This window comes from Bos indicus x Bos taurus, chromosome 15 (genome assembly GCF_003369695.1).
Source record: "Bos indicus x Bos taurus breed Angus x Brahman F1 hybrid chromosome 15, Bos_hybrid_MaternalHap_v2.0, whole genome shotgun sequence".
NCBI classification, from domain to species: domain Eukaryota; kingdom Metazoa; phylum Chordata; class Mammalia; order Artiodactyla; family Bovidae; genus Bos; species Bos indicus x Bos taurus.
In genome coordinates this window covers 2,855,229-2,879,827 of record NC_040090.1, presented here as the reverse complement: position 1 = coordinate 2,879,827, position 24,599 = coordinate 2,855,229, and the positions used below count along the sequence as shown (strand labels likewise).

The window sequence follows — 24,599 nt, the reverse complement described above, 5'->3', positions numbered from 1 at the left end:
GAGAGCACTGCAAGGTCAAGTGAAAACCGCGGGGCCGAGAGATGAGTGGAGGAGGCTCTGGACCTGAGGCCTGGGTTCTAGCCGGGCCTTTGCCGTTAGCCACGTAGCCGAAGGCGAGTCATCTGATCCTTCTGGGCACAGCTTTGTTATTTGTAAGACAAAGGAAAGAATGTCATGACCCACTTGTAAAAGTGACCAAAATCGTTATGGTGATTGTTCTGCAATTGCTTTATATTAAAATAATAATAAGAGTAAAACCATCAAACCATCCACTGATAAAGCACTTCCCTTAACATTGTTATGCTTTTCTTTTGTGTTCTTTTCCTTACACAAGTAAACACACTCTGACCTTATTTTTCCCTTCTGAAATGGAATCTCACTTGATGTGCTGTTTAGCAGCCGACTCTTAACACTTAGCTATATAACCTGTGTGTTTTGTTTCAGTGATACTAAAAAATAGTGATTTTTTTTTTTTTTTGACTGACTGCTTTGTCCATTTGAACTGTATTTGAGCGTAACTTTGGCAGCTCTGAGGCCGGCCCTCTGCTCAGGCTAACCTCGAGGGTTTGCTGACAGGGGCAGTGGTTTTGTGGAGTAAACGAGAGGCTTCTTTGGAGTGCTCCGCACAATGGATTCTCCCCTCTCCTGCGGGAGCCACTGAGTGAGATGAGCTCGAAGATGATGGGTCTCTTCCTTCCTGGCTGTTAGGAGTAAATAACAGTGTGACAGACTCACCCTCTAGTGGTGGTCGGTAGCACCGAGGAGGAAGCCTGTCCCGGGTTAGATTCTTCTTCACCTTCGGTGGCTCTGGCTCTGGCTCTTTTCTCAGTGGCTGGGTATCCCAAATGTGATGGTGGCCATTAGAGTGTATTTTGGCAGAACTGGAAGTGTTGTCTTTAGAAATTGGAGACTAGAAATCCTGTCTCAAACCCATTTGTTGAGTAGCAGAGATGACCTTGGGATGAACTGTGCAAACTCACGTTCAAGCTTACAGCTCGTCAGTACCAAAGCTAAGTCCTTCGTGTCCTCTACTGCTGTTACTTGCAAAAAAAGAGAGACTCTGTAAGAATCTCGCTTTCTCGCTTTAAAAAATAATTCCCAAAATAGGGTAAGGACAGGCTTACAGGTGAAATGTGTTTAAGAGCCTTATCCCATCAGCTGTTTCCTGTGTGTAAATGCCTCACGAGAGCTGGTGTCAAACGTTGTTCCCTGATTTCTCTGCTGCCAAGTTCGTTGGTTTCATTAACTCTGCTGTCTGAAGGTTTATTTCAGTCTCTATCTGGAGAACTTACTAGGTATCAGGTACCATTCAAGCACTAAGCAGTCAGGATTTGGTTCTTTTTTGTGATCAACTGTCCAAATGTTTGTTGCTAGTAAACGTCACAGAAAAAAATGATAGCTTTAATCTAATCGCAGATGCCTGTAAAATTATTGTCTTATCTCTTTAAGAAAAATCGATCAGTATATTCTTTATGCAAAGGAGACATGAGATCTAGTATACTAGAGCTGGGGTTCTTCCTTCCTTGAAGATGAGGGGTAATGGGAGCTCTCCAAAGAACCATGCATGACACCTCGGTGTATTCTTTTTTCTCTCTTGGTCCTTCTGACACCGCAGGAGCTATGAAGACATGATTGGTGAGGAGGTGCCATCAGACCAGTACTACTGGGCGCCTCTGGCCCAGCACGAACGAGGGAGTCTGGCAAGCTTGGACAGCCTGCGCAAGGGCGGGCCCCCGCCCCCCAACTGGAGACAGCCGGAGCTGCCCGAGGTGATCGCCATGCTGGGGTTCCGCCTGGACGCCGTCAAGTCCAACGCGGCTGCGTACCTGCAGCACTTGTGCTACCGCAACGACAAGGTGAAGACGGACGTCCGGAAGCTCAAGGGCATCCCAGTGCTGGTGGGATTGTTAGACCACCCCAAAAAGGAAGTGCACCTTGGAGCCTGTGGCGCTCTCAAGAATATCTCTTTTGGGCGTGACCAGGATAACAAGATCGCTATAAAAAACTGTGACGGTGTTCCTGCTCTCGTGCGATTGCTCCGAAAGGCCCGTGACATGGACCTCACTGAAGTGATTACTGGTGAGTTCCAGGCCCGAGGGGGAGCCTCTAGGTTTAGGGTCGGAGATTGTGCAAGGTTTTCCAGATTTTAAACGCCAGAGTGGGTTGCCATTCGTTTCTCCAGGTGATCTTCCTGACCCAGGGATTGAACTTGGGTCTCCTATACTGCAGGCAGATTCTTTACTGTCTGAGCCACCAGGGAAGTCTGATTTTAAAGCATTGTTTGCTAATGTGTTAAACGCAGAAGACTTCCCTTAAAATTCCAGATCCTTGGCTCCTGTTTTAAACTCACAGGAGCTGGTGACGGCGGACCTGTGTCACTGCCCAGTAGTCGTTCTGAGGTGACTGGGGCGTGTTCCGCTAGCCTGTGTGGATCACAGTCAGCAGCCCAGGAGAAAGAAAGGAAGAGAAACAGCACAGATGATCATTCTCAGTCGGGGCGAGCTTGCCCCCAGAGGACATTGCAGTGTGTGCAGTGTGTGCATTGTCAGAACCTGGGGCTTTGGGGGTTGGGACAGAGTGCCATCGGTGTCTGATGAGTGAAGGCCTGCTGCTGCTGTGCTGCTGCTAAGTCGCATCAGTCGTGTCCAACTCTGTGCGACCCCATAGACGGCGGCACACCAGGCTCCCCCGTCCCTGGGATTCTCCAGGCAAGAACACTGGAGTGGGTTGCCATTTCCGTCTCCAATGCATGAAAGTGAAAAGTGAAGGTGAAGTCGCTCAGTCGTGTCCAACTCCTAGCGACCCCATGGACTGCAGCCTACCAGGCTCCTCCGTCCATGGGATTTTCCAGGCGAGAGTACTGGAGTGGGGTGCCATTGCCTTCTCCTGACATTTACTCATTTAATGATGGGCGGGATAGCTCTCCACAACAAAAATTATCTGGCCCAAAATGTCAGTGCTGGTGAGATTAACAAATGGGTATAGCGGGCCCAGAAAGTATTGCTTATAGTAATTATTGTTTTAGAAACCTTACTTCATGATGTGTATGTTTGTATTGAGCCATAATGTAAAACACGTTGTCATGAGTAACAAACTAAAGCTTGAATATTGTTACAAGGTATTTGGTCATTGGGGAAGACTGAGAAATGCTGGGAAAGGGGCTTCTCTTTGGCATTCTTCAGACGTACTGTCTTGGTGCTGGAGAACTGTCTGATGAGTGGTCTCTGCCAGGAACCCTGTGGAATCTCTCATCCCATGACTCCATAAAAATGGAGATCGTGGACCACGCGCTGCACGCCTTAACGGATGAAGTGATCATTCCCCATTCGGGGTGGGAGCGGGAACCTAGCGAAGACTGTAAGCCACGCCACGTCGAGTGGGAGTCCGTGCTCACCAATACCGCCGGCTGCCTCAGGTAACAGAGGGGCTGGGAGCGTGGGAGGACTGGGCTTCTAAAGACTGAAACTGCTTTGGAAGCACGTTAAATCCCGTAGTCTGTCGTTTAGGCTCCATGCCGGTCTGTGTTGCGTCCATGACCCTGTCCTGTGCGTCTGCCCATTGCTACCCCCTGGCATACTGTATGCTTTACTTGCGGTTCCCACACATCTTCCTCACTTCTGTGCCTCTTTGACTTTGTTAATATAATTTGTTCAAAACCAACGGTGTAAGGCTGTTGTCTAGTCCTGGGCTTGTGTGTGTCTGTGCCTTTAATTGTGTTTCAAGTCAAACTGCGATACATGCAGCACATGGGTGCAGCATACTGGAAGGACAGAGTGGGCAGAGCCCTTCCCTGTCTGCAGGGCGCAGCTGCTTGTTTCTGTTTTGAGGCCAGACTCAGGTGTTTGTCTTCCAGAACGTTCTCCCGAGTTCTCTGTCTTGTGTCCTATAAGCTGCAGTGTGTTCTCTCTTCGGGACATGTGCCTGTGTGCCCTGCCACCACTCGACATCTGCGCTTGCCCACGAGCAGCGTCTGTTCTGTCTGACGTTGTTGCTGTTGGTCTACTCCATCTATGTGCCCACCCCTGGCCTGGTCATACGTGTCCTGAAAGCAGGAACGTCCGCTCTCCGTCAGCTTTAGTGCCTCCCCTAACAGATACTCTTTGTTTGTGACCGCGGAAAGGCAGTAAGGAGGCTTGCAGGGCCTAGGGGTACTAAGAGAGGCTTTCTGGAGTTCAGGCATCTCGAAGCTTCCCCTTTCCCCTCAGGAATGTCAGCTCGGAGAGGAGTGAAGCACGCCGGAAACTTCGGGAGTGCGATGGGTTGGTGGATGCTCTCATTTTCATTGTCCAGGCTGAGATTGGACAGAAAGATTCGGATAGCAAGGTAGGTCAGGTACCCGTAAGACAGACCTATCATCTCAGGCTTTCAAATAACGTTAGATACCTGTACCGGCCCCCACCTTAGAGGAAAACTGTTTGCTTTGGAATTTCCTCTACCTGCATATTTTAGAGCTGTTTAGCCATACTTCCATTTTTTTCTAATTAGGAAAAAGTCAATGTGACGTTGAGTTTTATGTTGCACACCAAATGGTAGCATAAACCTTTATTAGCCTGAGGCTGAAAGAATCTGAGAAGCTTGGGGGCACTTAAGAGGCATTATGGGAGATAATGAGTGGGGCTGTGCTTTTGAGGCTCATCGTGGAAACCTGTGCGTGCTGGAAGGTCCCCCGTCGTTCTCTCTCACTGGGCCTTTTCTTTGTGACCCCAAGCTTGTCGAGAACTGCGTCTGCCTCCTTCGGAACCTGTCCTATCAAGTTCACCGGGAGATCCCGCAAGCAGAGCGCTACCAGGAGGCGCCTCCCAGCGTCGCCAACAGCACCGGGCCGCATGCTGCCAGCTGCTTTGGGGCCAAGAAAGGCAAAGGTGAGGCTTGCTTCCCGCTCCCCCGCTCGTTCGTGCAGGACGGGGAGAGGAAGGTGTCTGGCTGTGCGTGTGGAACGCGTGCTGAGCAGTGCTGGAGTCTGCCCAGTCGGGGATGTCCCCTGTGCCGTGTGCTTCACGCTGGTGCTGGTGCTGGTGGTGGTGTCAGGATCGATAGTTGGGCAGTGAAGGCTGAGAGCCAGCTGACCCGGGGCCTTCTCCCCCTCCTCCTCTGTTTCCTGTGTTTGTCTTTTCCTCTGTGCTTCCCTGCTTGTTTTCCCGTGATCCTGTTGACAACTCTCTCCTGCGTTTTTCTTCCTTCATTTCTCTCCTCTCCTTTCCACCTTGGGTGACGCGCTGGAAGATGAGTGGTTCTCCAGAGGTGAGTGGAATCTTTTAAGCGGCTTACCTACCTCTAATTTGCATGTTTGGGTTTTAGCGTTCTTGGCATTTCCTTGCCTAACCCTTCCCTGTGGATGCATGTAGGAAAATTCATTGGAGGAAGGCCGCTGAGCCTGGTCGCGCTCTTCTGAGCGAGCGGCTCCCGGCACCTGTTTCTGGGCAGCAGCCCCTGTTCCCGGCACGGAGGACAGCAGCAGCACTAGCTGCCATCCTTAGCTCACCCGGCTGCTGCGCGTGTTCTGCTCTTGGGGATCCTGTCTTGGTTTCTTTGTTGTTTTGTCTTATGCCCCTCTTGATGCATCTCTGATGGGAACATTCTGACTGAAGAATAAAGAATATACTGAGTGGACTCTTCCTTTCTTAAACTTCCTTCTCCCCCCACTTTCTTTTTTAAATTTCCAAAGGGAAAAAACCCACAGAGGATCCAACAAACGATACAGTGGACTTCCCTAAAAGAACTAGTCCTGCTCGAGGTACGTTATCTTACTCTTCTCAGGCTCCATGGTTCTCGTAAACATCGTCCACGCATGAACTGTTTGGCAGCCTACCACTAGGTTATACAGTGTGTTCACTGTCCTGTCCCCCCGACTTAAGGAATTTGAAGTGGTGATTAAAGTATTTGGAAATTTGAAATATTATAACTGACTTTCAAAGGACTTCTTGTCATGGCAGTTATTCAGATTACTTGAGGGTAAGGACTTGATGGTAGTCTAGACCAGGAACTTTTTATGTTCATCAATATGGTGAGTCCAAAATTCACAGCTCTCCGTGGATATTAAAATTTAGATGTTGTTAAATCTATGAGAGACCCTTTGGCTTAATCATAGTTAGGGTGAGCAGGATGACTCACTTAAGTTAGAGATAATTCATTTGAGATGCTGCTGCTGCTAAGTCGCTTCAGTTGTGTCTGACTCTGTGCCACCCCATAGATGGCAGCCCACCAGGCTCCGCCATCCCTGAGATTCTCCAGGCAATAACACTGGAGTGGGTTGCCATTTCCTTCTCCATCATTTGAGATGAGAAATCTTTAACTCTTCAGTGCCGTTGATGAGTAAGTGAAGCCCTTGAGAGCTGGGCATGGCCAGAGTAAACTGTGGCTAGAAAAGAGACTAGGAAGGAGAGAGAGGAATTGCATATGAGTTGATACATGTCCTGCTTTTGACATGGACGAATTATTCTTGAGGAGGCATGTAGTCAAATCTGACTTTGCTCTTGGGTTGGGGGAAGGTGTTTAGAGAGCCTGCTTGTATAGGGACATAAACCCATCAACCCAGAGTCAACCCTAACACTGGTCTGTAGTCAGCCAGAGCCTGCTCTGTAGGCACTGCTAAGCACCCTCTGCTTTCTTGCCCTTTCTTGTGCAGGTTATGAGCTTTTATTTCAGCCGGAGGTGGTTCGGATATACATCTCACTCCTCAAAGAGAGCAAGAATCCCGCCATCCTAGAAGCGTCAGCTGGGGCCATCCAGAACTTGTGTGCTGGGCGCTGGACGGTGAGACCCTTGTATAAGATGCATTTGGGGATGGAAGGACTTAGCTTACTCTTTTGCTATCGTTTGTAATCTGTTCTGCTTCTTTCCATGTGCTCCTTGTAGTATGGTCGATACATCCGCTCAGCTCTGCGTCAAGAGAAAGCTCTTTCCACCATTGCTGACCTCCTGACCAATGAACACGAGCGGGTTGTGAAAGCTGCATCTGGAGCCCTGAGAAACCTGGCTGTGGATGCGCGCAACAAAGAGTTGATTGGTAAGGAGCTGGCTGTTAGCCGCCACCTCAGCATCTGCTACCGCACCTTCTATTCAGCAGGTGCTGAGTTTATTTGTTGAAACAGCTGAGGAAGAATCCTAGTCCTCCATAGTTTGTGAATCTGGGGCATTAGAGAGGATTATATTCTAATGGTTCTTGGAAAGAGAAGAGGTGATGACTCTTTAAAAGTTGAAAAATCATACCTTATTTGTTGAGCATGTACTTTGTTTCTAGGGATTGTTAAGCATATCTGTATGTTCTCATTTAAATGTCACTGTTTTACAAAGGTACTTTTTCTTTTTTTTTTAAATGGAAAAAGAAAACTGAGGGTCAGGACGTTAAGTAATTTCTCCAGAGTTAATAAAGCAGAGCCCAGTTTTTGTTTTTTTTCAAATTCACAGTGATTGTTGTATTAAACTACTGTAGTATTCAATGTGCTGTTCTCACCAAGAGACCTGCCGGGACCGTGTAGCGTATTTGACATAAAGTATCCAGATTGTTTTAATGTGACTGAAGGGGGAGAATAAGTAGACAGACAGGAAGGACAGTGCATTCATGGCTGTTCCTGGTCCTTTGCCCTTCTGAAGTGACAGTCCTACAGGAGCATGAAGCTGATTCTCATGGGTGGTCCCCGCTCTTGATATGGTCAGTGCAGTGAGTGTTGGGCTCCTCAGAGCCTGGCTCTGCTGGCTCTCCCTGTGTACATGCCTCCCGTCTTACCGCTGTAGGTAAACATGCCATTCCTAACTTGGTCAAGAATCTGCCAGGAGGGCAGCAGAGCTCTTCGCAGAATTTCTCTGAGGACACTGTGGTCTCTATTCTGAACACCATCAACGAAGTTATCGCTGAGAACTTGGAGGCTGCCAAAAAGCTCCGGGAGACCCAGGGTATTGAGAAGCTGGTTTTGATCAACAAATCAGGGTGAGAGTAACACTTAACGGTCACAGCTGGGGCACGTGAGTGTGGGAGAGGGTGCTGGGGAGGGGCTCTGCCCTGTCGATTCTGCAGGCTGTTTTCCCTTTTTTACCTGTAAAGAATGAAGGAGATATTGCTCTCTTTTCTGTCTTAATGTTGACCCATAAATTGATAAGACTCTTCCGTCAGACATTTTTTTGTTACTGTTTGAGTTAAAATACTGGAGTTGGTGAAAACCTGGTCTTGCCTATTTGGGGACTTATATTCTTATGTTACATTGTATTAGAGAGGACATGCTCTCAGCTTCTTTCCTGGTCTTACATCCACATTCCATCTGGTTTTATTTCCCTAAAAGGAACCGCTCAGAAAAAGAAGTTCGAGCAGCCGCGCTTGTGTTACAGACGATCTGGGGGTATAAGGAGCTGCGGAAGCCACTGGAGAAGGAAGGCTGGAAGAAGTCAGACTTTCAGGTAGAGTGACTCTTGGGACTGAGGCTTTCCCCTCTCTTCCCCTTGGTTTCAGGTAATGCTTCTTTCTTTGCTGCTTCTGTTTCTCTGTCACACTGAGTCTACTTTTGACCCACGTCTCTGTGTAAAGAAATCATTTATTTACTTTCCCCCCCAAATGGTGCCGGAAGCAGTCCTGGTCTTGCGCTGTCATAGCGCAGTGTGAGTGCTGCTGGCAGTGTTGACCGGTGGCCCTTTGAAGGAGTTTGCCATTTTCTGAGACTGTATTTCCTTTGGATAGTGTGAGCGTTTGGTGCCTTTGTAATTGGTTCAGAAACACAGATCAAAGCCATCGCATCCTACTTTGTCTCAGTATATAGGTGTTTGTTTAACCCGTGCAGGTCACCTTTTGGTAAGGAGTGTACTTGGGAATAAGGCCCTAAAGTCTGGGCCCATTGAGGAGCAGGGCGTGGGTGAATTCGGTACTCTGCGACGTGACTGCGTTTCGCGTGTGCCCCCAGGTGAGCCTGAACAATGCTTCTCGGAGCCAGAGCAGCCACTCCTATGATGACAGCACGCTCCCTCTCATTGACCGGAGCCAGAGATCAGGTAAAGGGTGAGGGGACGCCTCTCTGTTTTCACTCCACCTCTGCTGTTCTCTAGTGGGCCTGCCATCTAACTGAATAAGATATGCATTTACTTCTGAACAAGCTTGTCTTTTGGTGGAGGAGGTTATACTTCACCTTGGGATTATAGCACGGGCCTTTACAAAATAGGAGAGCATCAGAAGATAAGACAGGCGGTTGGCCTGGGTGTGACCCCCGACTCTGCCTGTGGACTACAGATGGCTGATAGTGAGCCCTGCTCTGGTTTCTCTGCTTAGGTTATCAGGACATAACCCTACCATCAGTCTAAGGGAGATCTGAATATTGCAAAAGGATTGTTCTTCCCTTTTAAATTTTCATATAATACCAAGTAGTGTACGTTTACTGTTGAAAAATTAGAAAGTACAGGCAAACCAGGAAAGGGACAACAAAAACGACTTGTTTCCAGACATAGCTCTGTTCTTCTGGGTTCTGTCTTTTAAATACTGCCATGTGAGCAAACACTTTCTTCAAAAGACAAATGACATATCTTGTTTTGTGACGTGATTGTCACTTGTGTCTTTTATAGTCCTTATTGTCTTAACGACACTGGGGTTTTGCCTGAAATGTGGTCTGAGGATCATCAAATCTGTTGACATGGTACTGGCGGTACAGAAGCATGGGGGGTGCTTGCTCTATTGCTGGGGGCGGAGCGCAAACCAGGCAGTGATCCCAAACCAGGCCAGCTGTTGGAGTCTTTGTTGCCACTTACTTGCTGTTACAAGAGGAGCCAGTTTGGGCAGGGGGGCGGGAAACGAGCCAGTCTCACTTCAGACCGTACTTGATGAACTGTAACAGTTACTGATTTTATGGGTTCTACTCTTGAGGATTCCTTGATGTTCTGCGTAGATGCTGTAGGGAGTGCTCACACGGCGCCCGCAGCGCACCAGAGCCTGACGGTTATCTTGAGGGGGAGAATTGTGCTGTTTGAGTTACTAGGTGAACTAAGCCACCTTTTTTTTTTTTTTTGGAAACACCATTTTTACTTAAAAATGACAGACTTTTTCTTGAAAATGAATGCAGAGAGCTTGTCAGTCTGGGAAAAAGTAACTGACAAGTACTTGCTGCCTGAATTTTCAAGTGAAAATTTTAATTTTGGAAGACTTGTATCTGCCACTGTGAGCCTGGTAAAATCCCAGTATTTAATGTACTTTTTGATAAACTCATTGATGATTTTAGTGAGTGTGATTTTTTTTTTTTAATATATCATGAAATGTGTTAACTTTAGAAGATCTGCATAACTGTGAACCAGTATATTTTCCAGGTGACCAATGCATGATTTTCAAAATCATACAGGGTTAATTGATCCATTCAAAGTGCAAAACAGACAAATGGGTTTTAATTTAACAGAAGATGAAGAGAGCGTTGGTTTGGATTCAGATTCCACATTGTGCTGACCTTAAAGAAAACTCTACTTGTTGAGTATTAGTATCCTATAAAGAATGGTCACCATCATCTGAAGGACTGTTAAAATTCTCCTCCCTTTTCCAACTTCTTATCTGTGTGAGGCTGGATTTTCTTCATACGGTTCATCCAAAATAACATCCCTGCTGCTACTGCTGCTAAGTCGCTTCAGTCGTGTCCAACTCTGTGCGACCCCATAGACGGCAGCCCACCAGGCTCCCCCGTCCCTGGGATTCTCCAGGCAAGAACACTGGAGTGGGTTGCCATTTCCTTCTCCAATGCATGAAAGTGAAGTCGCTCAGTCATGTCCGACTCTTAGCGACCCCATGGACTGCAGCCTACCAGGCTCCTACGTCCATGGGATTTTCCAGGCAAGAGTACTGGAGTGGGGTTCCATTGCCTTCTCCTAAATAACATCCCAACAGATTGAATTACAAAGGCAAATATGGGAGTCTAGCTACCTTCTCTTAAGCCAACTCCAAAGATGTGCAAAAATGTAAAATAATGCTTTTTTAAAAAATTAAAAGTATGATTTATGTTAACATGGAATAGGTTTACTGTTATTTTTAAATGAAATGAGTATTTAAAATTTCTTAGTGCCATAACTGTTAATACAAGTAACCTGCACCCGTGAGCGCTCTTCGGAGCCTCGTAATTTCTAAGAATATAAAGGAGCTTTGAGACCTAATGGTTTGAAGCCCCCTGGCATAGAGTGAATGGTTTCTTATATTAGAGTCTGTAGGAGAGGGATCTCTTTTATCTAGAGCTTGGCAGTTGTGGGTGGTGCTCAGTAAAACTTTGATGAGAGGGAGGGGAAGGAGAGACAGACCGAGAGTGATTTTATGATGAGTGTAAAGTTTGAAGAGTCGGTTTTTGACCTGGATAACTTTCTGACTCCCTATAGATAAGAAACCTGATCGGGAAGAAATTCAGATGAGCAGTATGGGATCAAATACGAAATCGTTAGGTAGGTGATTAATCCGTGCCTAAGCATGTGGAGGAGCAGGTCACTGGGACGAGGACTGTCCAGCACCGCACTTCTCTCCAGCAGCCTGGCTGTTTGCCGTCCTCAAGAGCGCTGGCTGCATGTTCACTGGAGGGGTTCGAAGAGATTTAGTAAAACCTGATCTGTCTACCTTTCGCCACATTTCCAAATGTTCAGAGGCTAAAAAGAAACCACTCTGTGCCTCTGCGTCACCGCAGAAGTTCGTTTGTGTCCCTTCACAGCCTGCTGCAGCGGCTGGCCGGCCCGCTCTCCCTGCTGCAGCCCGCCTGGTCTACTTGCTGGCCTGTCTCTTCACTCCGTACTCTCTTTATTTTGCTCTTGTGATGTCTCCTGTTGGAATGCCCTTCCCAACTGCTCTCTAAGCTGTCTTCTCCCCAAAGGCTTGGTTGAAGTCCTGGCTACTTCGTTAGGTCTTGCCTTACCATTGCAGCTCGCCTCACCTCATGTCTTCTCCTAAGCCCAGTTCTCTGCATAGACAGGTCTCTTCAGTTTAGCTTCATTATCACATGCGGCATGTATTGCCCTCCCAGGGAGATGTACGTTTTTTATGTCCAGGCCTGCCAGACCGTAATGCCCTTCTGGAGGGGACACCGTCTCTCTGTGTACAGTTTTCCTTTTCTTTTTTTAAACTAGATAACAACTATTCCACACTCAATGAAAGAGGGGACCACAACAGAACACTGGACCGACCCGGAGACCTAGGCGAAATGGAGCCACTGAAGGGAGCACCCCTGATGGTAAATCCTCTTTATGTACTGTTGGCCCTCTCAGGCCACTTCTGTTTTGAAGCCTGCATGTTCTGTGAATTCGGAGAAGAGGGTATAGTGGAAGATGGCATCCTTTTCTTGAGGCATTTTTTTTTTTTTAGGGAAAAAGTAGGACTTTTGATTCATGTTGAGATTTCTTGGGCCGTTAATTCTGTGATGGTCGAGATGGGAGAAGCAAGGTTGTGAATGTGTTGCGTGTGTGACTAACGCCAGCTGATTTTCCCTCACAGCACTCGCTTTCTCCTCCTGACTTTTCTGGACTATCTTGCCGTTCCCTCACTACTGCTGCCTCCTCCTGTTTGACCTCACAGATGTGGGGGTTTTCCCTGGGTCTGCACTCATTCGTGAGGTTCCTGTTTCCTTGCTCTCCTACTAACACATGGCATGTTTCACAGCAGGACGAGGGGCAGGAGTCTCTGGAGGAGGAGTTGGATGTGTTGTTTTTGGATGAGGGGGAGCCCATGTCTTGCCCTGCCATGGTATGTCCTAGCCACCCCCAAGATGGTCCTCGAGGAACGAGGCTCTGTGTGCCAGCGGTTTGCCAATCATGCGGATCTGATTGCTCTCGGCCACGTGGGGTGTAGGGGCGCTGCTTCTGTGATTGTCACCTCTTAGGAGGCCGCTGGTGATCTGATTTTCCATTTATGCCACTTCCTTCCCTCCAGATTTGTTCCTCTGTCTTTTGGTTCTCCTTATTGCCAACCTTACTAACATGTCTTTCTCTTTTTTTTCCCCTACAGCAGAAGATTTAGCACCACTCTCTCCGCTACATCCGGGCTTATAATATATGTACTTTTATTTTTTGGTGGTGAAATGGACTGATGATTTTCCCTTTCTTCGCTGGACTGTTGTGCCAACTGCCAGGCTGCCTCCTGCCTTGATGGCCCTGAAGTGGCTGCCTTCTTTCCATCAACTCCCTAACTGCTTCCAGTGAAGCTTAATTGTCCCTCTTCCCCCCTCCAGACCCCTCCAGTCACTCCCGAGAAGCCTGACTCAGTTATAGACATATCTTGAGAAACTGCTGCAGATTAGCTCTTTTTGCCAGCTCTCCCTGGAACTCTTGGCCTTGGTGGAGGGAGGGAGAGAGTGGGAACCTTCACTGGAAACCTTGGAAAGAACCGGAAGTTACATGCTATACATGCCGTGTCCAGCAATCTGATAAACTGATGATTCTTAATCAAGATTTTTCTTTTCCTGGTGGGGAAGGGACTTTTTTTTTTTTTTTTTTTTTTGAGAATGGAAAGTGTGAGCTCTTCTTTTATTCCTAATGACTATTTCTGAAGCAAAGAAGGCCGGCAACATTGGCACATCCCACTTGGCAAGGGCCCTTGACTAAGTGAAGGTTTCCTAGAGCGGAGAGTAAGAGACCTTGCCCTGATCCTCTGTGGGGCGGGACCACCCAAGGACCTGCACCCCGAATCTCTTTCCCAAGCCTCCTGCCAACCCTGGCTGCCGCGTCTGCCCCCCTGAGGCTGTCCCGAACCCTCCTCCCCCAGTCCGTGGTAATGTCTGCTGACTCGGCCTGGCTGTTTGCAAGAGGCTGTAGAAAGAGGAGAACGTGTCAAGGAAGACTTTTTTGGGTGCAAAGGAGCAGAAGGATGTCTTCCGGGAGGAGAAGAGCCTCTGGGAGGAGCTAGTAGGAATGTACATGTTTCACTTAGTCCGAAACTGGCAGGAAGCTTCCCAGCTGGCTCCCCCTGCCCTGCTGTCTCCTGTCCTCACCCCTGCAGCCCCGTCCTGCCCCCGCCCCACCCTGGACTGGCTGGCTGACTAAAGGACTTGATGTACATACTCCTGCCCCCTCTACCCTGAAAAGGTGGGGTTTGCCCCTGGCTCTGCCTCGTCTTTGTGCCTTTGGCCTGGGGTGCATCTCCTCCTTCCCTTCCATGTGCCTTTCTTTGCCTCTGCAGTCTCATTTCTCATGATTTTGCAAATTATACTTTGTTGCTTTTTGACCTACTGTTGGCCCCAAATAGCAGAAAGAAGAGAAGGGACCTAGAGACCCTCTGTCTCTCCACTGGGAATTGGAACAGCCTCTGACTTCAGCCATAGAAGGTTTTTGCTCAACTGTATATGTTGGGGTTTTGCAAAAGTCCTGTTCTGATGAGTCTCCAGATGAGGTTGGTTGCCCAGGATCACCATCACCTCTGAAGGGGTGACAGGGAAGGCGTGTCCATCCCCGCCTCCCGCCCCGCCCTGCCTGCCCCGCCCCTTCCCTCCTCCTGTTAGTGTATATTTGCAGGTTGGGCTAGAGGAATCGGCTGCTATGCGGTTGATTTTTTTTTTTTTTAAACCCTGTCCCTTATTTACTTTTTACTCCTCCCCTCAATCTAAAAGCGCTGTTCAAATGCAACTGGAAATCTTTATTCTCCTCCCTCCCCCTTCCCTAATATATTGAGGCTTTGGGGTAGGAGAAAAGTGCACAACCCACCCCCCAACCCCCCTTCTCCTATGCATTAAAGTTCCTTATTTACCCCTTTGCCTCCTCACATTGCTTCCCACTCCTTTTCTGGCAAAAAGGAGCCTCTTCCTCTCTGACTAAGCGTACTGCACAGGGGAGACGGCCCGTCCAGCCCTGGCTCCACTCTTGGTTTCTCTCGTCTTTTTCTGCTCTTTTCCTGGTGCTCTTTTTGTCGGTGGGGTGTGGGTAATAGAACAGCCATAGGCTTTTGGGGACCTTTAACTGTTATTTTCATTTATTAAAACACTAAACATTCAATTTCAGAGAACCAAAAATCCCAGCTTCCCACCGAACACTGAGGGGCGTGTCTTCTGCGCCAGGCCTTTCCTGTTTTTCTTTCTCTCTTGTTAATGCTTTAAAAACAAATGAGTTTTTATACAAATAAAGTTTTTAAAGTGTGTATGTGGGGGGTCTGTGTCATTTCTTCACTTTAAGCTTGTATCTCTTCTCTCCTTTTCATCTCGATTACTTCATTATATATCAGTGTCCTTTTTCTCTCCAGAGCACCCAGAAGGGGATTGTACCAGCATGGATTAATTTTGAGCCCAATGCCAGCTCTTAACAAGGAACATTCTTTTAATTATATATGAAACACTTTTCCTCTGAAGATTCTTAAAAATCAAATGTAGAGCATGGGAAGCTTATTGCTTAACTTAGATAGGAAACTGAAGTATAAAGAATTAATAAATTTCTTAGTCACTGGGATTCTTTTGTGACATCTGTCAAAACTAACATTGAGTAGAGCTCTGCAATACATGACCCTCTTGAACATATTTATGAGTAGATTAGAAGCTACCGACTCCAGCTGTCATCCTAATAAGTACGGAAATGAAGAATTAAAAGGCTCACTGGGCCATGAGGTTGCTTCTCAGGCTGTCTGCCATCCTTTAGTAAGACGGTAAGGGGCAGGCCCATCGCTTCCTCCGTGTCCTACCAAGTAGCATGGGTGGGTAGCAAGTACTCAGATTACCAGGGGTTGTCTACAGTGTAGAGGCCAAGGATTAAGACCTCTGGAAAGGGGCCTTGTTAGCTTGTTAAGACGAGAACGGATGTAAAACGCTTCTTGTATGCCTAGTCTTTAGATTAAAGATGTATAGCTATTGCTGGTGATGCTCACATCTCAATTTTGTTGAACTAGGTCTCAGGTATGAAAACTTTCTTGGACTAGTAAGACCAGGACATCTTAGCATTGTAGCTGATACCTTTCAAAGCTTGATTTGTGTCCGGCAGTTGTAGTTTTAGAAAGGTGAAGCGCAGAGCCGGAAAGCTCTTAGAGTTTGCTTTATAGAGAGATTCGGTAGCCCTGCTTGAGTGTCTTTTTTAAATGTAGAAAATGCTGGCTATTGGTGAATAGCCTTCATTTCTGTTAAATTTATTATCCGCTGGCATTGAGCTACACACAAACGTTACTCTCCTCTCCCTGGATTGGTCCATTTGTTTTATCTCATTCAATAAATATTTCCTCAGCATCTTCCAGGTATCAGGCATTGTTGTGTACATGAGGTTTAGATGAGAGAATGAAACGGATGGACCCTTTCTCATATCGATAGCAATGTGCTCTTTTTAAAACATTCCTCCGCCCTTAACTAAAACAAGGTGTTAGAAAGAAGGATCTACAGAGTCCATATATCTTGTTTCTTGGTACTGATTTAGTAACACTTTTGAAGCCTCTTGGTGTCTCTCAACACCAGCTTTAGGAATCCTGTGTATTTTGTCAAGATTTGCCAACTTATTCCCTGATCTTTACAGCCTGAGTTTTTATTCCCCACTCCCAGCAGAGGTGGTAATAGGTTATGCCCAGCCACTCTTCTGCCTCAGTGATGCTTTTTTTGTGAGCATGTTTGTGAAGTAGTAGCTGCAGTGAGTCTCACTGTGACATACTGTGTGACTGAGCTCAGAGCTGTGACCTCACTTAGCCACTGGTTTCTTCCTGAACTAATGTGCTTTGTTACAAATTAGAAATAGCTCACCCAGGAAGAGCTGCTGCTGCTGCTGCTAAGTCGCTTCAGTCGTGTCCGACTCTGTGCGACCCCATAGACGGCAGCCCACCAGGCTCCCCTGTCCCTGGGATTTTCCAGGCAAGAGTACTGGAGTGGGGTGCCATTGCCTTCTCTGCCAGGAAGAGCTAAGAACCAGTTATTCTAGACCATCTAGACCATTATTTTTCACTGTTTATTTCTGAAGTACTGGATAGTAAAGATTCATCTTGGTATTTTCATAGATAGTTGTAGACCACCTACAGGTAGTCTTACAGATTGGAGCAAGTACACAGGAATTACCTGGGAAGCTTGTTAAAAATGCAGATTTCCATGCTGCTTTTCCAAAAATTGCTTCAATAGGTGGGACTCAGGAATCCTGAAATCTTAAGTAACCTAGGTTATTCAAATACCTGTGGTGAGTTAATTGCAACTTGAGACACTGATCTGAAGACTTGCTTAAGATTTCAGCCTCAGGCTATAATAGAATCCAGGATGACTGGCTTCAGCACCACTGGCAGTAATACTAGTTTCATGGTGGGTGTGGTGACAGCCACACAAAAAAAGAGTTCATTGAGGAAACAACGTTTGTCTCAAAGGTATGAATTGACTGTAGAATTTAAGATACTGGTGACAGGCATGTAGGTAGGAGAAACGTCTTTTGCAAAATCATGCCATCTCTGTGGATGGGAGATGAACTTCTCCCTTGATATGGAGCCCTCCAGAGCAGTAGAGAATTCCCTAACAAATTTTAACAAAAATGTCATTTTTGGCTACAAATAGAGTATCCCAACTGGGGAGCAAGTGGCCCCATTGACCAAAACCAGGGAGATGTGTCTGGAAATTTAGATCACTTCTAAGGACAACCTATCCAAAGAAAATCACTCCCAAGGACAACCTATCTAAAGAAAACAGAAAAAACATTGTAGGAGCAAAGTGTTTTTGGCTGCACCACGTGACTCTCGGAATCTTAGTTCCGCAGAGAATTTAACCCAGTCAGTGACGGTGAAAGACTGGACTCCTGACCTCTAGAAACGATCAGGGCCCACTACCCACGAGTGGGTTGAGTCAAGAGCCTTGCGAGTGTCAGTGCAGTTGCGGGAGCCACCAATAGTGTGAGCATGTGGCAACTAGCTACTTAGCTGAGGCAAAATGCCATGCTTCTCACCGTGTATGTTTCTGTCTTTATTGTTTGAAAAGACAGCTGCTTCCAGTTTTATTTAGGATACAGAAGGGTTACTATCTTGCTGTCTCTCCCCAGGTATTTCTAGTGTTAATGGACAGTAGTTTGAATGCCATAGGCATTTGTGCCCGAGAAAGAGAAATACGAGATATTCATGGTAATGTGCTGGGCACCTCACTGCTCTAGTCTTCTTCCTTTGCTCCATCTTTAAGGCAAAGTTAGCACTGGCCTTTTGCGAACTTGGCACTCTGGGCCTTTTTACAGCCCACTCTTGTCAGACTCAAGGGTCAGGAGAATGTAGTGTGTATGCTGCTAAGTCACTTCAGTCACGTCTGACTCTGTGCGACCCCATAGACGGCAGCCCACCAGGCCCCCCCCCCCCGCGCCCCCCCCCCCCGCCCCTGGGATTTTCCAGGCAAGAACACTGGAATGGGTTTCCATTTCCTTCTCCAATGCATGAAACTGAAAAGTGAAAGTGAAGTCGCTCAGTTGTGTCCGACTCTTAGCGACCCCATGGACTGCAGCCCACCAGGCTCCTCTGTCCATGGGATTTTCCAGGCAAGAGTACTGGAGTGGGGTGCCACTGCCTTCTCCGTGTATAGCTGGAACCAATTCAGGCTTCTGTTTTTTGGCATTGTGGACTGAATACCCTGGGAAGACTTTCAGCAAAAACAAGATACTGGGTAAAATGTATTTGTTAAAAAAAAATAATTATAAACATTGCTGAATAAGCACAAAAGTAAGAAATTCATAGATCTCCAAAATGCAGGGGAAACTGTAGGAAGTACGTGACAACTGGAGCTAGCTTTTGCCAAGCTCAGCAGGTTTTACTACCCATTTTAGTTACTATGGACAAAATACTGTATTGTGCTCAGTCAGTCATGTCTGACTCTTTGTGACCCTGTGGACTGTAGACCACCAGACTCTGTCCATGAAATTTTCCAGTCGAGACTACTGGACTGGGTTGCCATTTCCTACTCCAGGGAATCTTCCCGACCCAGGGGTCAGACCCGTGTCTCTTGCATCTCCTGCATTGGCAGACAGATTCTTTACCACTAGTACCACCTGTGAACAATAACAGTGGAGAGTATGGGAAACAGGAAATGAATCTAGAAGGTGACTCCAGGTAAAACGGATACCCTCAGTGTAAAGGTGAACAAGATATAGAAGGCAGCAAGGAACTGAATTTGTCTCAACCTTGATGGTATTACCCTAAAACTGGACTCGCCTCTTGGTGGGAGCCCGGCCAAAAGACACAGCCAAGTTAAAGATCAGAAAAGGGAGGAGAACACCAGAGATCTTTCCCAAAGTAATGCCTCTCTGAACAGCAAAACTGGGGAAGTTTTAAGCTAAGGGTACATCTTCACGAAGGGGTTTGAGCATGAGGATTCCTAGGATTGGGGCTAGGATCGACAGAGTCCAAGCTTTAGTTGATTGAAGCCAGTTAAAGTCAACTTCATCATCCTTTGGTTTCCAGTTGCTCTGGTAGTTGAGTACCCTGAAAGGGGAGGAGGGCTAAATTCTGAAAAACAGCTCAAGAAAGAGCTTCAGACTATTAGAACTGGGAAGTCTCTACAACGGATGAATTACTTTTGTTACTGTTACTTCTCTTGCAGGGTAACAATTTGTTCGTCTGTTCCCTTTAGACCTTTATTACTGTGGCCTGTTTAAGGGTAAGCATAGTGGCCAGGCGTGGGTCACCAAATGGCTTAGGCCTGAAATGGCTTCTTTAATGTCCAAAAGCTATATCTGGTTCTTTTCTGGACCCTGCCGCCGCCGCCCCGACTCTATCTTACAGTTGCTTGTGCCTTCAGGTGATTTTCAGAAGCAGATGCAATCCCTTGAAGGCCTCAAATCCTGTATATAAACTCCCAAAACACACGAATGGCCCTGCTTAAAAATTATAAGGTGCATAAGAAGTAAGACACCATGAGTGGACAAGGGGCCAAAGAAAACTTTTTGACTCATGAACTAAAGTCTGACGGTAAGAAATGGCGAAAGACAACCCAGCAGATGTTTTTGGGAAAAGTTGTTCTGCAGGAGAAGTGACAAATTTGAAATAAAGATGAAGATTAAGTTGATTGGAGCAGTTGGGGTTCTACTGAATTGGAAGATCTCAAGAAATTATACAGAACGCTGTCCAAAGAGACGGAAAGGAAGCACGGGAAACGGCGACAACGTTGAGAAGCAGACAAGAATAAGATCTAGTGTGGTATCTGGAGCTCCAGGAGGAGACGAGGTGATATCCAAGGAGGTAACCGTTGGTACATTTTCAGGTTTGATGAAAAGCACGGAATCCCAGTGAATTCCAAGCAAGATATAAAGCAACTCATATCTAGAGACTGAGGTGAAATTCTCTCTTGAGCAGCTAGAGGTAAAATGCAGATAGACATTAGAAAGCAGCCCAGCTGGGTGACTTGCTAACATCAACAGTAAATGCCGGAAAACACTGGAGTTCTTACACTGCATCCTATTAACAAAAGAATGGTTATCACGGAAGCTGACACTTATTAAAACTTTTTATTTTTTAAGAGGGCTAATTAGAAACGTTTTCAGACAAAAGCAGAGTTTGCACAGGTGGTAATAATACAGGATTCAGGAGGCAGAGGAAAATGATCTTATGTGGAAAATTAGAGGCAAAAAGGAACACAGAAAGTGGTGAATAACGTTGGTAAGTTACCATTAACTAAAAAAATATATATAGTTTGTGGAAGGGATATATGGACAAGATTAAAGTACTGGACAATAGCACGTAACTTGGGGATACCAGAAACTAATTTCCATGTTTTCATATTCAGGAGGAAAATGAGGGTACTGAGTAACTACGACTTTTGTGAAACATGTATTAGCTAGAATAACCACTAAAAAAATAGAGATTATCACCTTAAAACAAGTAGAGAAGGAAGAAGGCAAGAAGCAGATGGGGTTTCAGATCTGGCCCTTCCTCTGATAGAACAATCTCAGCTTCCAGGGAAGGGGATACAGGGAGGGGAGAAGAGCATTCCTCTACAGTACAGCTCAGGGGCGGTGAGGAGCCTTCTCTGTAATAGAGTTCAGGGGCGGTGAGGACCCTTCCTCTATAATAGAGTTCAGGGGCGGTAAGGACCCTTCCTCTATAATAGAGTTCAGGGGCGGTGAGGAGCCTTCTCTATAATACAGGTTAGGGGTGGTGAGGAGTCTTCTCTATAATACAGTTCAGGGGTGGTGAGGAGTCTTCTCTATAATACAGGTTAGGGGCGGTGAGGAGCCTTCCTCTATAATACAGGTTAGGGGCGGTGAGGAGTCTTCTCTATAATACAGGTTAGGGGTGGTGAGGAGTCTTCTCTATAATACAGTTCAGGGGTGGTGAGGAGTCTTCTCTATAATACAGGTTAGGGGCGGTGAGGAGCCTTCCTCTATAATACAGGTTAGGGGCGGTGAGGAGTCTTCTCTATAATACAGGTTAGGGGTGGTGAGGAGTCTTCTCTATAATACAGTTCAGGGGTGGTGAGGAGTCTTCTCTATAATACAGGTTAGGGGTGGTGAGGAGTCTTCTCTATAATACAGTTCAGGGGTGGTGAGGAGTCTTCTCTATAATACAGGTTAGGGGTGGTGAGGAGTCTTCTCTATAATACAGTTCAGGGGCGGTGAGGAGTCTTCTCTATGTCTTCTCTATAATACAGGTTAGGGGCGGTGAGGAGTCTTCTCTATAATACAGGTCAGGGGTGGTGAGGAGTCTTCTCTATAATACAGTTCAGGGGCGGTGAGTCTTCTCTATAATACAGTTCAGGGGCGGTGAGGAGTCTTCTCTATAATACAGTTCAGGGGCGGTGAGGAGTCTTCTCTATAATACAGTTCAGGGGCGGTGAGGAGTCTTCTCTATAATACAGGTTAGGGGTGGTGAGGAGTCTTCTCTATAATACAGGTTGGGGTGGTGAGGAGTCTTCTCTATAATACAGTTCAGGGGCGGTGAGGAGTCTTCTCTATAATACAGGTTAGGGGTGGTGAGGAGTCTTCTCTATAATACAGTTCAGGGGCGGTGAGGAGTCTTCTCTATAATACAGTTCAGGGGCGGTGAGGAGTCTTCTCTATAATACAGTTCAGGGGCGGTGAGGAGTCTTCTCTATAATACAGGTTAGGGGTGGTGAGGAGTCTTCTCTATAATACAGTTCAGGGGTGGTGAGGAGTCTTCTCTATAATACAGTTCAGGGGCGGTGAGGAGTCTTCTCTATAATACAGGTTAGGGGTGGTGAGGAGTCTTCTCTATAATACAGTTCAGGGGCGGTGAGGAGTCTTCTCTATAATACAGTTCAGGGGCGGTGAGGAGTCTTCTCTATAATACAGGTTAGGGGTGGTGAGGAGTCTTCTCTATAATACAGTTCAGGGGAGGTGAGGAGCCTTCTCTATAATACAGTTCAGGGGCGGTGAGGAGCCTTCTCTATAATACAGGTCAGGGGCGGTGAGGAGCCTTCCTCTAGAACAGTTCTGGGACAGAGCGTGTTCAGAACAAGAACAGCCAATGACGTGGAAGAAGAGGCAGAGATCAGGGCCGAGAAATCTCCAACAAAGCAAAGTTAAAATTTAAATAAAAATTATTTGCTGTCTTGTGTGTAGATTGGTCAACCTGATTTAAAGACAAGAAGTTGAGGACAGAATATTTTTATACCTTGCTGACTGAACTGCTGACTCCTGGAGTTCTTCAGGATTTGGAACCTTAGTTTTACATCAAAGGAAGAACAGTTAAAATGAATTGGAATTAAAAAAAAAAAAAAAGAAAATTGAATCTGTACCCTCCGTGTTTCCAAACCCCAGAGCAAGACTCAAATAAATAGCATAGAGGATCAGAAGGAAAAAATAAATCCAAAAATGAAACATCAAGGCAAAGCCTACTCTCTGAGGCTCGTTATTTCTCTTTGCCTTAAGAAACCATGCAGCTTCTTAAAAAAAAAAAAAAATGCTTACCAGCCAGAGAGTTCTCTAGTTTCATCACCAGCATGCTAGGAAATGAATTCTCTAGTTCTTCTTGTCCACTTTCAGGACTACTTTCCCTTTTTAAATACTGATGTACCACCAGGGTTCAGATTTAGCTTGCTTCTGACTTGTTGCTGATGGAATTCCCAGGAAGAAACCCAGTTCAACCTGATTCTCGCCATATCTTCTTTGTATTTTTTAAAAGGTAGGCCCCAAGGTCTCCCCGCAGTCAGGTTAAAGTTTGATGGTGGCCACTTGGTATCTCAGCTCTACTCCGCCTTTACTTGTAATGTGTCTTGAATTCTGCTCTTATTCTGCTGCTGCTGCTAAGTCGCTTCAGTCGCGTCCGACTCTGTGCGACCCACGGACGGCAGCCCCCCAGGCTCCCCATTCTAGTGATGGTCATCTCATTGTGAGCTGCTCTGTGACTTGCATTTCATATAATGTCACCTATGTAATGACTTTCTAAAGTGAAACCCTGCACATATTTGTTCAGTAAATACTCAGATGCTAGAGCCAAAGGCTGTTTCTGTTTTGAGTCCCAGGGATAGAGGCATTAAATCTGTGAGTCAGTGAGATAAGTGTTATAATGATATGTTTCCAGCATTAGAAGAAGGGTGAACTCTGCTGGCAGGGAGGCAAGCCTTCACTGAGGCGATGTTTAGGTCGGTCTGAAAGGACAGCTAGCATTCCGTCAGCTGGAGGAGATGTGTCATGCCGGGCCGACAGAATAATGTGCACAAGTATTGAGGTGTGGGCATCTTTGTAGGTAAGGGGAAGTTTATTTTATAAAAACATTTCATCTAACAAACAGAGTGATTGAGATATTGCCCTTTTGCAATCCTGAATAAACAGATCTTGAGCACTGAGGATCAGCCGTGGCTAACATCACAAAAGGAGAATCAGATAGTATTACAAAGTGGTTTTTCAAAACCAAAGTCAAATCAAACCTCTTTACATGCTGCTGCTGCTGCTGCTAAGTCACTTAAGTTGTGTCCGACTCTGCGACCCCATAGACGACAGCCCACCAGCTTCCCTGTCCCTGGGATTCTCCAGGCAAGAACACTGGAGTGGGTTGCCGTTGCCTTCTCCATCTTTATCTGATTACTATTTTATAGGAAATACAGAGGATGTGGGAAATGTTAAAACTACACCATGGGGATGCAATTAGCAAAATGGGGTAAGAATCACAAAACAACCTAATTTTTAAAATAAGTTAATTGCAAGAAGGAAAAAGATAGAAGCATGCATACCTGCAGACTGAAAGATAACAATCTCTAGATTAAAACACATCGATCACAATGCATGAAACTTATTTGGATCATGATATGAAAACTTTTTATGAGGAAACTGGAACACTAGTTCAAATCTAGTGTTATTTGAACTTTAGACACTTGATTTTTACTAAGGGATTATTTTTTAGATGTGACACTGGTATTGTTGGTTATAATTAATTCCTTGTCAAACCAAGCGATGTCATGAAGTTCTAGTGAAGGGAACGTGAGGAGGAAATTTACTTCCAAGTCGTGTGGGGTAAGAGTGGATATTGTTTAATTGCTGTGATAGGGAGGTAGAAACGAAACAAGATTGGCTGTGAGCTGATAACCATTAAAACTGGGTTATGCGTAGATGGAAGTTTATTACAATAGTAGATTGGGGTTTTATGTACGTTTGAAACTCCCTGTAATCAGAAGTTTTGACAAGTAGTGAAAATCCATTTGGGAGCTAAGTGTTCTAGGTATTTGTGGCACAGGGGTGCAGAGAGGGTATCAGGAAATGGTACTAGGAAGAGGGGTGGAGGCACAGCTGTAATGCTTGGGTTATAAGGACTTTTGCTGCTG

The 24,599-nt window shown here is 46.2% G+C and overlaps 1 protein-coding gene across 12 annotated transcripts in view; it reads left to right on the top strand.

The window, feature by feature from the left end:
* CTNND1 (catenin delta 1) overlaps window positions 1–15,354 on the top strand; it is a 45,377-nt gene extending 30,023 nt beyond the window's left edge. For 3 of the 12 annotated variants that reach the window (XM_027562256.1, XM_027562266.1, XM_027562265.1), the window contains 15 exons: window positions 1,616–2,079; window positions 3,232–3,415; window positions 4,206–4,323; window positions 4,709–4,862; window positions 5,224–5,241; window positions 5,666–5,734; window positions 6,626–6,753; window positions 6,856–7,006; window positions 7,735–7,927; window positions 8,277–8,391; window positions 8,889–8,976; window positions 11,320–11,382; window positions 12,055–12,158; window positions 12,584–12,667; window positions 12,929–13,325. In XM_027562256.1, coding sequence (XP_027418057.1) covers window positions 1,616–2,079; window positions 3,232–3,415; window positions 4,206–4,323; window positions 4,709–4,862; window positions 5,224–5,241; window positions 5,666–5,734; window positions 6,626–6,753; window positions 6,856–7,006; window positions 7,735–7,927; window positions 8,277–8,391; window positions 8,889–8,976; window positions 11,320–11,382; window positions 12,055–12,158; window positions 12,584–12,667; window positions 12,929–12,940 — 1,945 coding nt within the window. In that variant the 3' untranslated portion in view covers window positions 12,941–13,325. Of the gene's footprint in view, window positions 1–1,615; window positions 2,080–3,231; window positions 3,416–4,205; window positions 4,324–4,708; window positions 4,863–5,223; window positions 5,242–5,665; window positions 5,735–6,625; window positions 6,754–6,855; window positions 7,007–7,734; window positions 7,928–8,276; window positions 8,392–8,888; window positions 8,977–11,319; window positions 11,383–12,054; window positions 12,159–12,583; window positions 12,668–12,928 lie in introns of all 12 variants that reach the window. The other 9 variants (XM_027562261.1, XM_027562260.1, XM_027562255.1 and 6 more) reach the window with 8 other exon arrangements.
* The last annotated feature ends 9,245 nt before the right edge of the window (window positions 15,355–24,599 follow it).